This window comes from Nerophis ophidion, linkage group LG13 (assembly GCF_033978795.1).
Source record: "Nerophis ophidion isolate RoL-2023_Sa linkage group LG13, RoL_Noph_v1.0, whole genome shotgun sequence".
Lineage (NCBI taxonomy): Eukaryota > Metazoa > Chordata > Actinopteri > Syngnathiformes > Syngnathidae > Nerophis > Nerophis ophidion.
The window spans coordinates 27,912,210-27,928,041 of NC_084623.1; the positions used below are offsets into that span (position 1 = coordinate 27,912,210).

Below are 15,832 nucleotides of genomic sequence, written 5' to 3' on the forward strand. Positions count from 1 at the left end.
AAGAGTTTATGTAATCCTAACCTTTTTCGTATCGTAGCAGTTTTAACCCATTTGTTTTTTCTCTATTTGTAACAGCAGTAAATAAATACATGCATATAAAATGAGCAAGTAAATTATTAATAAATACATAAATAAACAATAAATTAAGTTGTGAGAAATAAATACTTAAGTAATTTATGGTTCACCTATGAGATGAATAAAATTAACTTTTAAAAAAAATAATGTTCAAGATGTTTATCAGGAGTTTTCTTCTTTGTACTTTGTGAACACTTTGATTTTCATGATGGCGGGAGATGCCTTGCATGGCAGCTCCCGCCATCAGTGTGTGAATGTGTGTGTGAATGGGTGAATGTGGAAATAGTGTCAAAGCACATTGAGTTCCTTAAAAAAGGTAGAAAAGCGCTATACAAGTACTAGCCATGTACCATTCATTTTCAACAGTTTGTTAAAATGGTTCATATTAGTACATTGTTTTACTTCCTTGCTTAATACATTTCATTATTCAATTTCACATACTGATATGTTAAAGGTTTTAGGTGTTGTACTTGCATCCAGACATTTTAAATTATTGTTTTCTCCAAGGTTATATTTCTCCCCTTTTGTTGAAAATAATTGTTGTACATTCTTGGGTTGCAGATTATAGTTTGCTATGTACATAATTTTTGCTGTTTGCAAATGCACTTAGTCATTGAATTTCAATATTTTCGATTCAATAAATAAAGGGTTTGAGTGTTCTCTATATCCAACATTGCATATTATTCTAAATGATTTTTTGCAACACCTTTAGTGAATAAAATGTATTTTGGTAATTATTTCCCAATATATCTACACAATAACTCAGACATGGTAACGCAAGCGAGCAGCAGAGTATATAGAGTGATTTTTGACCAGAACATATTTTGCTTTATTCATAATTGACGTGTTTCTTGCTACTTTATGTTGTATAGTTTTTAACATGAAATTTCCAGTTGATTTTATCGTCTGTTATTACACCCAAAAACATTTAATTTATTTTACCCTTTCAATGCTTACTCCATCTATTTGTATCTGTGTTTGACTTTCTTTTTTACTGTTACCTAATAACATTATTTTCGTTTAACTGAGATTCAAAGATTGTCGGTTTTTGTCAAACCCATCCATCCATCCATTTTGTACCGCTTGTCAATCTCGGGGTGCTGGAGCCTATCCCAGCTGCATTCGGACAGAAGGCCGGTACACTCTGGACAAGTTGCCACCTCATCGCAGGGCCAACATAGATAGACAGACAACATTCACACTCACATTCACAAACTAAGGCCAATTTAGTGTTGCCAATCAGCTTATCACCAGGTACATCTCTTGTAAAAAAATATAACATTTATGAAGGATTAAAATAATTATATTTCATAATTATACGAAGTGGGTACATTCAGCAATTGTATTAATCTTCGACATTATATATATTAAATTTGCAATCCGACACCATCCATCCATCCATTTTCTCGCTGGGTGCACCCTGGACAAGTCGCTACCTCATCGCAGGGCCAACACAGATAGACAGACAACATTCACACTCACATTCACACACTAGGGCCAAATATTGTGTTGCCAATCAACCTATCCCCAGGTGCATGTCTTTGGAGGTGGGATGAAGCCGGAGTTCCTGGGGAGAACCCACGCAATCATGGGGAGAACATGCAAAGTTCACACAGAAAGATCCAAGCCCGGGTTTGAACCCAGGACGTTCTTATTTTGAGGGACACACTCTAACCTCTATGCTACGTGCTGCTGCAATTGGACACTTATCTTCATAAAATTAAAATATTTTACACATTATTTTATTCTGCATTTATAAACTATTTAGTTAATGTAAGTTAATATTATAATGCTTCACTAGGGTGTCAAATATTACTATTCAACTGTTCTTACAATATTTTTTAACTTAAAAATAGTTGTCTGAAGGGACGTATTTAGGATAGGATAGACTTTATTCATCCCAAAAAGGGGAAATTATCTGGTTACAGGGCAGCTTCCAAGGCTATAGGGCTCACACAGAGCCCCCAGTAGACTCCATAACAAAATGGTTACGCATTTTAATATATCTGATATATATTCACTGGAATGAACCTGAACAAAAAAAGCCACAAGTCATACAATATTTTAATAATTTTTAATCATTTCAATAACCTCCTGCCTGTCATAAAAATGGTTTGGTCTACACCGTGGTTCGTTCTCCCCGCCATGGTTCTTCCTCATCACAATTAAGTGAGTGCGAGGGAACTCCGGCAGTGTTAGGATGCCCCCCCAAAAAGTCCGGACATCATAAAAAAGTTGGGAAGGAGGCCAGGAGTAAGAGCAACACAGCAGTGGCACAGGACATTGAGCAACTTTCTGGTGCGTGCTCGCGATATTTCGTGTCCTCTGAGCACAGCAAATATTACGGTGTGCTCAAAATCAAATCCCATCTGAACTCTAAACAAAATGGGGTCATGTCAATTTGTTCTTTAGCATTTTACAATGTAACAATTTGAGTGACAGGTGACAACAAGCGGCCACAGCAGATAAATCAATGTTCGGGATGTCAACGCTGTTCAAATATTGTAACGTCTGTCGAGACGCTTTAAGGAGGACAGGAACTACATCAGGTTCTAGGTGAGGGATCAGACAAAGAGCAGCTCGAAGACCTTTATGAAGAAGAAAAAGCATGGACCCAGATTTCCCTCGCCCGGACGCGGGTCACCGGGGCCCCCCTCTGGAGCCAGGCCCGGGGGTGGGTCACGATGGCGAGCGCCTGGTGGCCGGGCCTGTTCCCATGGGGCCCGGCCGGGCACAGCCCGAAGAGGCAACGTGGGTCACCCCTCCAATGGGCTCACCACCCATAGCAGGGGCCATAGAGGTCGGGTGCAATCTGAGCTGGGCGGCAGCCGAAGGCAGGGCACTTGGCGGTCCGATCCTCGGCTACAGAAGCTAGCTCTTGGGACGTGGAACGTCACGTCACTGGGGGGGAAAGAGCCTGAGCTAGTGCGCGAAGTCGAGAAATTCCGGCTGGATATAGTCGGACTCACTTCGACGCACAGCAAGGGCTCTGGAACCACTTCTCTCGAGAGGGATTGGACCCTCTTCCACTCTGGCGTTGCCGGCAGTGAGAGGCGACGGGCTGGGGTGGCAATTCTTGTTTCTCCCCGGCTCAAAGCCTGTACGTTGGAGTTCAACCCGGTGGACAAAAGGGTAGCCTCCCACCGCCTTCGGGTGGGGGGACGGGTCCTGACTGTTGTTTGTGCTTACGCACCAAACCGCAGTTCAGAGTACCCACCCTTTTTGGGAACACTCGAGGGAGTACTGGAAAGTGCTCCCCCGGGTGATTCCCTTGTCCTACTGGGAGACTTCAACGCTCACGTTGGCAACGACAGTGAAACCTGGAGAGGCGTGATTGGGAAGAATGGCCGCCCGGATCTGAACCCGAATGGTGTTTTGTTATTGGACTTTTGTGCTCGTCACGGTTTGTCCATAACAAACGCCATGTTCAAGCATAAGGGTGTCCATATGTGCACTTGGCACCAGGACACCCTAGGCCGCAGTTCCATGATCGACTTTGTAGTTGTGTCATCGGATTTGCGGCCTCATGTTTTGGACACTCGGGTGAAGAGAGGGGAGGAGCTTTCTACCGATCACCACCTGGTGGGGAGTTGGCTGCGATGGTGGGGGAGGATGCCGGACAGACCTGGCAGGCCCAAACGCATTGTGAGGGTCTGCTGGGAATGTCTGGCAGAGTCTCCTGTCAGACAAAGTTTCAATTCCCACCTCTGGAAGAACTTTGAACATGTCACGAGGGTGGTGCTGGACATTGAGTCCGAGTGGACCATGTTCCGCACCTCTATTGTCGAGAAGGCAGATCGGAGCTGTGGCCGCAAGGTAGTTGGTGCCTGTCGGGGCGGCAATCCTAAAACCCCTTGGTGGACACCAGCGGTGAGGGATGCCGTCAAGCTGAAGAAGGAGTCCTATCGGGTACTTTTGGCTCATAGGACTCCGGAGGCAGTGGACAGGTACCGACAGGCCAAGCGGTGTGCAGCTTCAGCGGTCGCGGAAGCAAAAACTCGGACATGGGAGGAGTTCGGGGAAGCCATGGAAAACGACTTCCGGACGGCTTCGAAGCGATTCTGGACCACCGCCCGCCGCCTCAGGAAGGGGAAGCAGTGCACTATCAACACCGTGTATGGTGCGGATGGTGTTCTGCTGACCTCAACTGCGGATGTTGTGGATAGGTGGAAGGAATACTTCGAAGACCTCCTCAATCCCACCAACACGTCTTCCTATGAGGAAGCAGTGCCTGGGGAATCTGTGGTGGACTCTCCTATTTCTGGGGCTGAGGTCGCTGAGGTAGTTAAAAAGCTCCTCGGTGGCAATGCCCCAGGGGTGGACGAGATCCACCCGGAGTTCCTTAAGTCTCTGGATGCTGTGGGGCTGTCTTGGTTGACAAGACTTTGCAGCATCGCGTGGACATCGGGGGCGGTACCTCTGGATTGGCAGACCGGGGTGGTGGTTCCTCTCTTTAAGAAGGGGGACCGGAGGGTGTGTTCCAACTATCGTGGGATCACACTCCTCAGCCTTCCCGGTAAGGTTTATTCAGGTGTACTGGAGAGGAGGCTACGCCGGATAGTCGAACCTCGGATTCAGGAGGAACAGTGTGGTTTTCGTCCTGGTCGTGGAACTGTGGACTAGCTCTATACTCTCGGCAGGGTTCTTGAGGGTGCATGGGAGTTTGCCCAACCAGTCTACATGTGCTTTGTGGACTTGGAGAAGGCATTCGACTGTGTCCCTCGGGAAGTCTTGTGGGGAGTGCTCAGAGAGTATGGGGTATCGGACTGTCTTATTGTGGCGGTCCGCTCCCTGTACGATCAGTGCCAGAGCTTGGTCCGCAGTAAGTCGAACACATTTCCAGTGAGGGTTGGACTCCGCCAAGGCTGTCCTTTGTCACCGATTCTGTTCATAACTTTTATGGACAGAATTTCTAGGCGCAGTCAAGGCGTTGAGGGGTTCCGGTTTGGTAACCGCAGGATTAGGTCTCTGCTTTTTGCAGATGATGTGGTCCTGATGGCTTCATCTGACCGGGATCTTCAGCTCTCGCTGGATCGGTTCGCAGCCAAGTGTGAAGCGACCGGAATGAGAATCAGCACCTCCAAGTCCGAGTCCATGGTTCTCGCCCGGAAAAGGGTGGAATGCCATCTCCGGGTTGGGGAGGAGACCCTGCCCCAAGTGGAGGAGTTCAAGTACCTATGAGTCTTTTTCACGAGTGAAGGAAGAGTGGATCGTGAGATCGACAAGCGGATCGGTGCGGCGTCTTCAGTAATGCGGACGTTGTACCGATCCGTTGTGGTGAAGAAGGAGCTGAGCCGGAAGGCAAAGCTCTCAATTTACCGGTCGATCTACGTTCCCATCCTCACCTATGGTCATGAGCTTTGGGTCATGACCGAAAGGATAAGATCACGGGTACAAGCGGCCGAAATGAGTTTCCTCCACCGTGTGGCGGCGCTCTCCCTTATAGATAGGGTGAGAAGCTCTGCCATCCGGGAGGAACTCAAAGTAAAGCCGCTGCTCCTTCACATCGAGAGGAGTCAGATGAGGTGGTTCGGGCATCTGGTCAGGATGCCACCCGAACGCCTCCCTAGGGAGGTGTTTAGAGCACGTCCAACCGGTAGGAGGCCACGGGGAAGACCCAGGACACGTTGGGAAGACTATGTCTCCCAGCTGGCCTGGGAACGCCTCGGGATCCCCCGGGAAGAGCTAGACGAAGTGGCTGGGGAGAGGGAAGTCTGGGTTTCCCTGCTTAGGCTGTTGCCCCCGCGTCCCGACCTCGGATAAGCGGAAGATGATGGATGGAACTACATCAATAATTTTATTGAGCAAAATTGTTAATATTCGGCTGTAACCACACCAAAAACAAAAACCTTTATCAAGCAAAACTGGTCATTGTCTGCTGTACAAACCTGTCATATACCGCGTGCACTCATGGCACACATCACTGCCAATGATGCGTTTACGGGCAACGAAAAAGTTGGACAAATTTAACGATATGACTCCCCAATCATATGTAAGACTTTTCTTCTGTCATTTATTAAGAATGTAAATTTACGGATATAAATTACAAAATGCTGTTAATAATGACCAATTATGAGCATCTGACAAATGTTAGTTATCATGATGTGTTTTTGTGGTCTACAATGTGGTCTTGTAAAATGTGTTATTAGTGGGACACTGGAATATTCTAAAAAATCAAAGATAAATATTAAAAGATTTGTTGTTGTTTGTTTTCATAGCAATATAAAATAAAATCACAATAATAGCTAACAACAACAAAGTAAAAATACTATTTAGAATTTGTGACAGTTAACATAACATTACCTGTAACTTTTGCAAATGGAGAAAACTAGTTGTGAAATATGTCAAATCCACAACAATCCAAGAGGCTAAATAGCCTTGCTAGACTCACAATTGAAAGTCACCTAAGCCGACAATTGAATTTTGAAGACCTCACCAGCAAATTTGCTAACAAAAAGGCCAGCATTGAACTTTCTGATGAGCCTTATAGTGAACAAACAAGCCAATTAAAACTTCAATTGAGATTAGCGGAGGCTTGTTGTTGTTGTTGATATTGGTTTTATAACAACCCATTTGTGCTCTTTACTTGATTGATTGATTGATTGAAACTTTTATTAGTAGATTGCACAGTACAGTACATATTCCGTACAATCGACCACTAAATGGTAACACCCGAATAAGTTTTTCAATTTGTTTAAGTCAGTGTCCTCTTTAATCAATTCATGGTAAACTTGCACCTTTAAGTTAAATGCTACATATTTACCTGTGGACTATCTTGAGGCAGGGGTATTTTGCATATTAGAGCTTGATTATTAAATACAATAATATACCCTCTACCTATTTGTTGAGTGGTTAACTGAAAATGTGTTTGCAATCAGAGGTGTAATAACATGTTTTAAATAATCCATCCATCCATTTTCTACCGCTTATTCCCTTTTTTTTGGGGTCGTGGGGGGCGCTGGCGCCTATCTCAGCTACAATCGGGCGGAAGGCAGGGTACACCCTGGACAAGTCGCCACCTAATCACAGGGCCAACACAGATAAACAGACAACATTCACGCTCACATTCACACACTAGGGCCAATTTAGAGTTGCCAATCAACCTATCCCCAGGTGCATGTCTTTGGAAGTGGGAGGAAGCCGCAGTACCCGGAGGGAACCCACGCATTCATGGGGACAACATGCAAACTTCCAAATACAAAAAAATATATAAATACGTTAATGGGTGCAACAAAAAGCACCTCCTTTAACACACCAGACATTTTGTACTTTTTTTTTTTTTTAAATAATATTTTCAGACATAGCACAGATAACTGACAATTAGTTTAGCAGGCATCTAAAATGTATTTTACTTAAACATGGAAAGATGTACGTTGAAATGTGGCCAAGCCTGGATTTGAACCCAGGACTGCAGGATCTTCGTATTGTGAGGCAGACGCGCTAACCCCTCTGCCACCGTGAAGCCCTGTTTTTAATCAATGAAAAGATAATAAGACAACTAATAAAGCATTTTACATAATAATACTCTGACTTGATAAGTCGTTAATTGTAATAACAGAAACAAATTGGGTGTTTTACACCAGGCACCGTCAAAAACACTGGCAAACAACAAAATTGAAGGTGGCAACGAATGGGGTAGAGGGACTCACACCGATATTCTTTCGGAGGACCCAGAATTCCGAGCAACGGCCCTCTGTATCATGATCAATATTACGGTCAATCAATCAATCAATCAATGTTTATTTATATAGCCCTAAATCACGAGTGTTTCAAAGAGCTGCACAAGCCACAACGATATCCTCAGCTCAGATCCCACATCAGGGCAAGAAAAAACTCAATCCAATGGGAAAACTTGGAGGGGACCGCAGATGTGGGGACCCATCTCCCCCTTTCCCCCTTTAGGCGACCAGTGCAATGGACGTCAAGTGGATCTAGCATAATATTGTGAGAGTCCAGTCCATAGTAGATCTAACATAATAGTGAGAGTCCAGTTCATAGTGATGCCAGCAGGAGATCATCTTGAGCGCAGACATATCAGCAGCGTAGAGACGTGCCCAACTGATGCACAGATGAGTGGTCCACCCTGGGTCCCGACTTTGGACTGCTAGGGCTTCGTCTGTGGTCACCGAATCTGTGCCCCCCCTCTCTACGAAAGAGGGGGGGGCAAAGCAGAAAATAAATGGCAGATCAACTGGTCTAAAAAGGGGGGTCTATTTAAATGGACTTAAATGCTTCTACTGAGGTAGCATCTCTAACTGTTACCGGGAGGGCATTCCATAGTAGCATTCCGCAGACTTTTTTTGGGCTCTGGGAATCACGAATAAGCTGGAGTTGTTTGAACGCAGATTTCTTGCCAGGACATATGGTACAACACAATCAGCACAATAGGATGGAGCTAGACAGTGTAGTATTTTATACTTAAGTAGTAAAACCTTAAAGTCACATCTTAAGTGCACAGAAATACAGTGTAGGTGAGCCAGTAAAGGTGCAATATGATCAAACTTTCTTGTTCTTGTCAAAAGTCTAGCAGCTGCATTTTGTACCAACTGTAATGTTTTGATGCTAGACATAAGGAGACCCGAAAATGATACGTTTCAGTAATCGAGACGAGACGTAACGAACGCATGGATAATGATCTCAGCGTCGCTAGTGGACAAAATGGAACGAATTTTAGCAATATTACGGAGATGAAAGAAGGGCGTTTTAGTAACAGTCTTAATAGGTGACTCAAACGAGAGAGTTGGGTCGAAGATAATAAGATAATACCCAAATTCTTTACCAAGTTGCCTTGTGTAAATGTATCGTTGTCAAATGTTAAGGTGGTATTATTAAATAGATGTCGGTGTCTAGCAGGACCGATAATCAGCATTTCCATTTTCTTAGCGTTGAGTTCTTAGCGTTGGGCTTCACGGTGGAAAAGAGCTTCGTACGTCTGCCTCACAATACAAAGGTCCTGAGTAGTCAGGGTTCAATCTCGGGCTCGGGATCTTTCTGTGTGGAGTTTGCATGTCCTCCCCGTGAATGCGTGGGTTCCCTCCGGGTACTCCAGCTTCCTCCCACTTCCAAAGACATGCACCTGGGAATAATAAATAATAAATTGGCCCTAGTGTGTGAATGTGAGTGTGAATGTTGTCTATCTGTGTTGGCCATGCGATGAGGTGGCGACTTGTCCAGGGTGTACACCGCCTTCTGCCCGATTGTAGCTGAGATAGGCACCAGCGCCCCCCGCGACCCCAAAGGGGAATAAGCGGTAGAATATGGATGGATGGAGTTGCAAAAAGTTAGCGGACATCCATTGTTTAATTTCATTAAGACACGCCTCCAGCTGACTACAATCCGGCGTGTTGGTCAGCTTTAGGGCCATGTAGAATTGGGTGTCATCAGCATAACAGTGAAAGCTAACACCGTATTTGCGTATGATGTCTCCTAGCGGCAGCATATAGATGCTGAAGGGTGCAGGGCTAAGAACTGAACCATGGGGATCTCCACACGTTACCTTAATAATCCAAGTTCACATTGTTATGGGAAACACATTGCATCCTGCCAGTAAGATAGGAGTTAAACCAAGACAAGGACCAAGACTTCACCCTTGCTCCCGATGGGCCCTGGTTAGCGCCTTCCATGCCAGCTCCCGCCATCAGTGTGGGAATTTGTGTGTGAATGGGTGGAAATACTGTTAAAGCGCTTTGGGCTCCTTAAAAAGAGGTAGAAAAGCGTTATACAAGTACAACCATTTACCATTTAAGGCTAAGTCTGACATAAGATCATAAAATATTATGATTGACAGTATCGAAAGCAGTGCTAAGATCAAGAAGGAGCAACATGGATCAGCATCCATCATTAGCAATAGATCATTAGTCAATTTTGCGAGGGCTGTCTCCGTTTGATTGATTGATTGATTTGATTGACAGTGACTTATTCGATGGATAGTTGGTTGTTTGGTCGTTCCCACTTGATTTGGGTAAGCACGTCATGTATTGTAGCGTCATAGCTTGTGTCCAAGTTCCACATTTCCAGTGTCAAGTCACGCCAACCTCACTCTCTCATTTTCCATCTGATCCAACGTTTCTCCCTCCCTTTTGTTTTCGCGCTACTATGGAAACTGCTTAAAATGACCAAAATACGGTAAATATTGTATATATTACGTGTTGTTAAAAACAAGTCTCTTATTATACTATATATAGACTGGCAGCGTGTATGGAAAATGTTGATGGAGGGTTTTGAAGTTGTTTTAGAGGGCTTTGAAGGCTAAAGTGGGGACTCCCATTAGCCGCATCTTAAAAGCTTTCTTTTTATCGTTTTGAAAATAAAAACCAACGATGAATACTCTGGGACGAATGATCAAGAACCTTACATTTTTGAGCCTCAATAAAAGGAGGTTGAGCTACAAGTTTTAGAAGCTGATTGATAAGAAGATCCAGCAAGTAGCACTATTGCTAAGTGCTAAAATGTGTACAATGTGTCTCACTAGGATGATGACTGATGTGATGTTCATATCTTCTTGTTATATGAAGAATTTATTATCATAATCATGGGCTCACAAAATGAGTCTCATTAGCTGCATGGTTAGCCACTAATACTTGGTGTCTATTGCAAGTTAGAGTGCATTAAAGGGGAACATTATCACCAGACCTATGCAAGCGTCAATATATACCTTGATGTTGGAGAAAAAAGACCATATGTTCTTTAACCGATTTCCGAAGTCTAAAGGGGTGAATTTGGCGATTTAAACGCCTTTCAATTGATAGCGTGTTGGAGCGATGACCTTTCACCCGTGACGTCACAACATGAAGCAATCCGCCATTTTCTCAATCTTATTACACGCACCAAGTCAAATCTGCTCTGTTATTTTCCGTTTTTTCGACTGTTTTCCCCTACCTTGCAGACATCATGCCTTGTCGGTGTGTTGTCGGAGGGTGTAACAACAGGAACAGAGACGGATTCAAGTTGCACCAGTGGCCAAAAGAAGCGAAAGTCCCTCGTTTGTTCCGCACACTTTACCGACGACAGCTATGCTATGGCAGAGATGGCAAGAATGTATGGATATCCTGCGACACTCAAAGCAGATGCATTTCCAACGATAAAGTCAAAGAAATCTGCAATATTGGAAAATAGACCACTGAATCTGCCGGAGTGTGTTAGTTATTCAGGGACGACGGAGCACGGCAAGCGATGACTGCAGTCTGTTCCCGCAAACGAGCTAGGTAAACCCCCTGGATGTCTTGGCTAAGACGTGATTTATGCCACTTCTTTTTCCGTCTCATTTTGTCCACCAAACTTATAACGTTGTGCATGGGTGCACAAAGGTGAGTTTTGTTGATGTTATTCACTCATGTGGAGTGTGCTAATCAGACATGTTTGGTCACGGCATGACTGCAAGCTAATCGATGCTAACATGCTATTTAGGCTAGCTGTATGTACATATTGCATCATTATGCCTCATTTGTAGCTATATTTGCATCCAGCTTTTCCTTCCACCAACATTTAATGCCAAACAAACACATACCAATCGTTGGTTAGAAGGCGATCGCCGAATTTGTCCTCTCCTCGCTTCCTCCCGTGCCGCTGTCTGTCGCGATATGACTCAATAGCTTCACTTTCTTCTTCAATTTCGTTTTCGCTACCTGCCTCCACACTCAAACCATCCGTTTCAATACATGCGTAATCTGTTAAATCGCTTACGCCGCTGAAATCCGAGTCTGAATCCGAGCTACTATCGCTATAGATTTCTGTGCTATCCGCCATGTTTGTTTATGCTGGTTTCACACTGTGACGTCACAGGATAATGGACGGGTGGATATACTGATCGTGAAAATCAGGCACTTTGAAGCCGTTTTTCAGAATATTGCGTGATGGGTAAAATTTTGAGAAAAACTTTGAAAAACAAAATAAGTCACCGGAAACTGATTTTTATTGGTTTTAACCCTTTTAGACATTTTGATAATGTTCCCCTTTAAAAAAGAAAGATCTGTTCTTGTCTTATATAAGTGATAGGCCAAATTCCAAAAAAGTGCAGTTTGTCTTTAAGAACCAACAATGCAAAATGTAAATTAACATCTTGATCAGGAGTGTATGTCAATTTTATTTAACTTGAAACAGATCTGTGTTTTAGAGCTTCTTAAATGTTTTAGAAATGGTGTGAGAGACATGCTGTTGTGTGTAAATGTTCTATTTTGTCTTGTAGGGTACAAGTGGAAGCGATAACAATCGAGCAGGGCCAAAAGGAGACCCTGGTGATGCTGGACCAGCGGTAAAAATCCTGTGGTGTATTTTTTGAAATGTATTTACTTGCATTATAGTTTAGTTCACTGTTCTACTGTTGTGTGGGAATAATAGGGAGAGCCTGGTGAGGATGGAAACAGAGGAACAGCTGGAGAATCAGGAAGAAGGGTACCATTCATCCATCCATTGTCTTATGTGCATGTATTTCATGTATGAATCCATGTATTATTTGTTTCTGTATTAGGGAGCTGATGGCCGAAGAGGTGCACCAGGACAAGCTGTAAATAATTTTGGAATAATTTTATTCAACATCTTATTGCTGTATGTTTCCTGACAAATGCTGTTTGTCTTCAAGGGTAATCGAGGACCGCCAGGCGTTGATGGTGTAAGGGGAGAAGCTGGTATTGGAGGGTCCAGAGTAAGTTTTGGAATGACTTTTAAGACTGTAACTGCCTTCATTTATTTTTCAATACACTTTTGTGAGGACTTTGTGCAATGATGGGTTGAAAAAAAAAAGCTTTTGTGGGTCCTTTATGCTGCCACTGATGGGCTCAACTACAGTCGTGGTCAAAAGTTTGCATACACTTGTAAAGAACGTAATGTCCTGGCTGTCTTGAGTTTCCAATAATTTCTACAAGTCTTTTTTTTGTGATAGAGTGATTGGAGCACATAGTTGTTTGTCACAATAAAATTTCATGAGGTTTGGTTCTTTTATGTATTTATTATGGGTCTACTGAAAATGTGACCAAATCTGCTGGGTCAAAAGTATACATAGAGCCATATTAATATTTTGTTACATGTCCCTTGGCAATTTGCACTGCAATAAGGCGCTTTTGCTCGCCATCCACAAGCTTTTGGTTGAATTTTTGACCACTCCTCTTGTCAAAATTGGTTCAGTTCAGTTAAATTTGTTGTTTTTCTGACGTGGAATTGCTTCTTCAGTGTATGTAAACTTTTGACCACAACTGTATCTCATATTGATATTATTAGTGCAGTGCTTCTTAATAATTTTTTGTCATAACACACAACCCCACGGTGGCTAAACATGTTCATGTCCCCTGGATCTAAATACTTTTGAGAAACGTACATTATGTATTTGTAAGCCAGTTGTCAACGAGCACTTGCTCCAAACAACAAGCTGATTCTATGAAAGGGTATTATATAATGTACATATTTTCTGCTCAGCCTGCTGATTCATTCTAGCACTGCTGCCACCGATCAGAGGCTTGTGCATTGTTCAAGTATGAATAAGGAACGTGTGTTTGTTGTGCTGTCATGTTTGTGTTGCACCGTTTTTGTGGTTAGTATCTAGTGAGATATAAGATTCTTGTATATAAGGTCCATATATTTAAGTATTACCTGCCACGGATACGCAATTACACAAACTACTAAATTAAGTAGAGGGCCACAAAAAACATCAAGTTTGAGATTCCTGTCTTAGACGGTTTCCTTGCACCAGTACCAGTCGAAGTCCCAGCCTATTGTCCATTAATTTGTACGCATTAGGCCAAAGGTGGTCCTCAGTCTACATGCAAATTGAGTTTTAGGGTAAGTTTGAATTTATACTAAAATATATCTAAAAAAAACCCACCAGTAAATAACGCTGTAAACATGGAAGTACTTATCATATAAATTAAATACAGTCATACAAAGATGAAGATGACAGTTGTTTTTCTCTTTGCAAAATAAGAATATTTTATAGGACTGTGTATAGAACAGGAAATGCAGTGGACCTGGGAAAATTATGTTTTGTTTTTGTTCTGTGGCATCTTCTTTGCCTGTGCTCTGAGTGCAGATTTATGCATTCGAAATATGAAGTAATGCATTGAAAATATGAAATAATATTTTCAAACTATGACAAAATATATTACACCTATGAAGTTAGATTTTCAAACTTTGAAGTAATATTTTTAAACTATTCATCAATCTTCCAACTATAAGGTCCTATTTTCAAACTATAAAGTAATATTCTTTAACTATAAAGTCATATTTTCAAATTATGATGTAATATATTCAAAATACAAAGTAACAATTTAATACTATAAAGTAATATTGTTAAGCTCTGTAGTAATATTTTTAAACTATGACACAATGTTCTAAAACTATAAAGGTGTAGATTCACACTATGAAGTAATATACTCAAACTATGGCGTAGTATATTCAAACTGTGACGTAATATATTCAAACTATAAAATTATGTATTCAAACGTTGAAGTAATACATTCAAACTTGAAGTATTATGTTCAAACTGTGAAGTAATATAGTCAAACTATGACATAATATATTCAAACTATGACATAATATTCTCAAACTATGAAGTAATATATTCAAAATATTAAGTAATATACTCAAATGATGATGTAATATTCTCAAATTATAAAATTATATACGTAGGGACAAGCACTGGAAAATGAATGGAAGGATGGCTATTCAAACTATGAAGTAATATATTGTGAAGTAATACACGCATACTATGAAGTAATATGTAGAAGAATAAAAACTTAATTTGTTTTGCATAATTTAAATAATAATCGAATGTGGACTTCATTTGTGTTCAAAAGGGTCCAGCAGGACCAAACGGTGCACCAGGACCAAGAGGCGAAGATGGAAATCCTGGGCCTAGAGTAAGTACCCCTTAAAACATAGAATGTCTCCATTTTACAAATAAAGAGAATTAAACTTATTTCAATTTCTCAAAAATCAACAGTACGCCTTTTAACCCAGTTCACTTAATGTAAGGATTAATTGTGCTTAACAACCTTGAAGCAATTTTATTTTGCATTTGGTGTCATGATAAGTGTGATCAGTAGATGGCAGTCACACATAAGAAATATGTGTGGACTGCAGGCTGACAGCTGTTCAATGCATGACTCTAGCAAGTACAGGTTTGCAAGAAAACCCCCAACTTTTATGTTTCAGTAGGAATATAGAACATTACACACGACGCAAAAAAAAAAGTCAAAATGTTTTAGTATGATTTTGGTAAGCTGCAAAGCCGCTTGATGGATTCAATCAATCAAAGTTTATTTATATACATGTAGCTCTTAATCACAAGTTAAAGTTAAAGTACCATGTTGTCACACACACACTAGGTGCGGCAAAATTGTTCTCTGCATTTGACCCATCACTCTTGAGTCATGCCAAAGACTATAAAAATGGGACGCATTACCTCCCTGCTTGACACTCAACATCAAGGGTTGGAATTGGGGGTTAAATCACCAAAGATTATTCCCGGGCGCAGCCACCGCTGCTGCACACTGCTGCTGCACACTGCTGCTGCACACTGCTAAGTGTCTCAAAGGGCTGCACAAGCCACAATGACATCCTCGACTCAGATCCCACATCAGGGCAAAAAAAACTCAACCTAATGGGCACGATGAGAAACCTCGGAGGGGACTGTCTTAGTAACACTCTTAATGTGTGACTCAAATGAGAGAGTTAAGTCGAAGATAATACCAAGATTCTTTACCAAGTCGCTTTGTGTAATTGTTTGGTTGTCAAATGTTAAAGTGGTATTAATAAGGTGCTGGAGTCT

General features: G+C 42.2%; 1 protein-coding gene across 5 annotated transcripts in view; it reads left to right on the top strand.

Moving 5' to 3' along the window:
- Positions 1-15,832, top strand: part of LOC133564395 (collagen alpha-3(VI) chain-like) — a 135,385-nt gene that overhangs the window by 93,458 nt on the left and 26,095 nt on the right. For all 5 annotated transcript variants that reach the window (XM_061918657.1, XM_061918656.1, XM_061918658.1 and 2 more), the window contains 5 exons: positions 12,260-12,325; positions 12,412-12,465; positions 12,542-12,577; positions 12,653-12,715; positions 14,859-14,921. In XM_061918657.1, the coding sequence (XP_061774641.1) occupies positions 12,260-12,325; positions 12,412-12,465; positions 12,542-12,577; positions 12,653-12,715; positions 14,859-14,921 (282 nt within the window). The remainder of the gene's footprint in view (positions 1-12,259; positions 12,326-12,411; positions 12,466-12,541; positions 12,578-12,652; positions 12,716-14,858; positions 14,922-15,832) is intronic.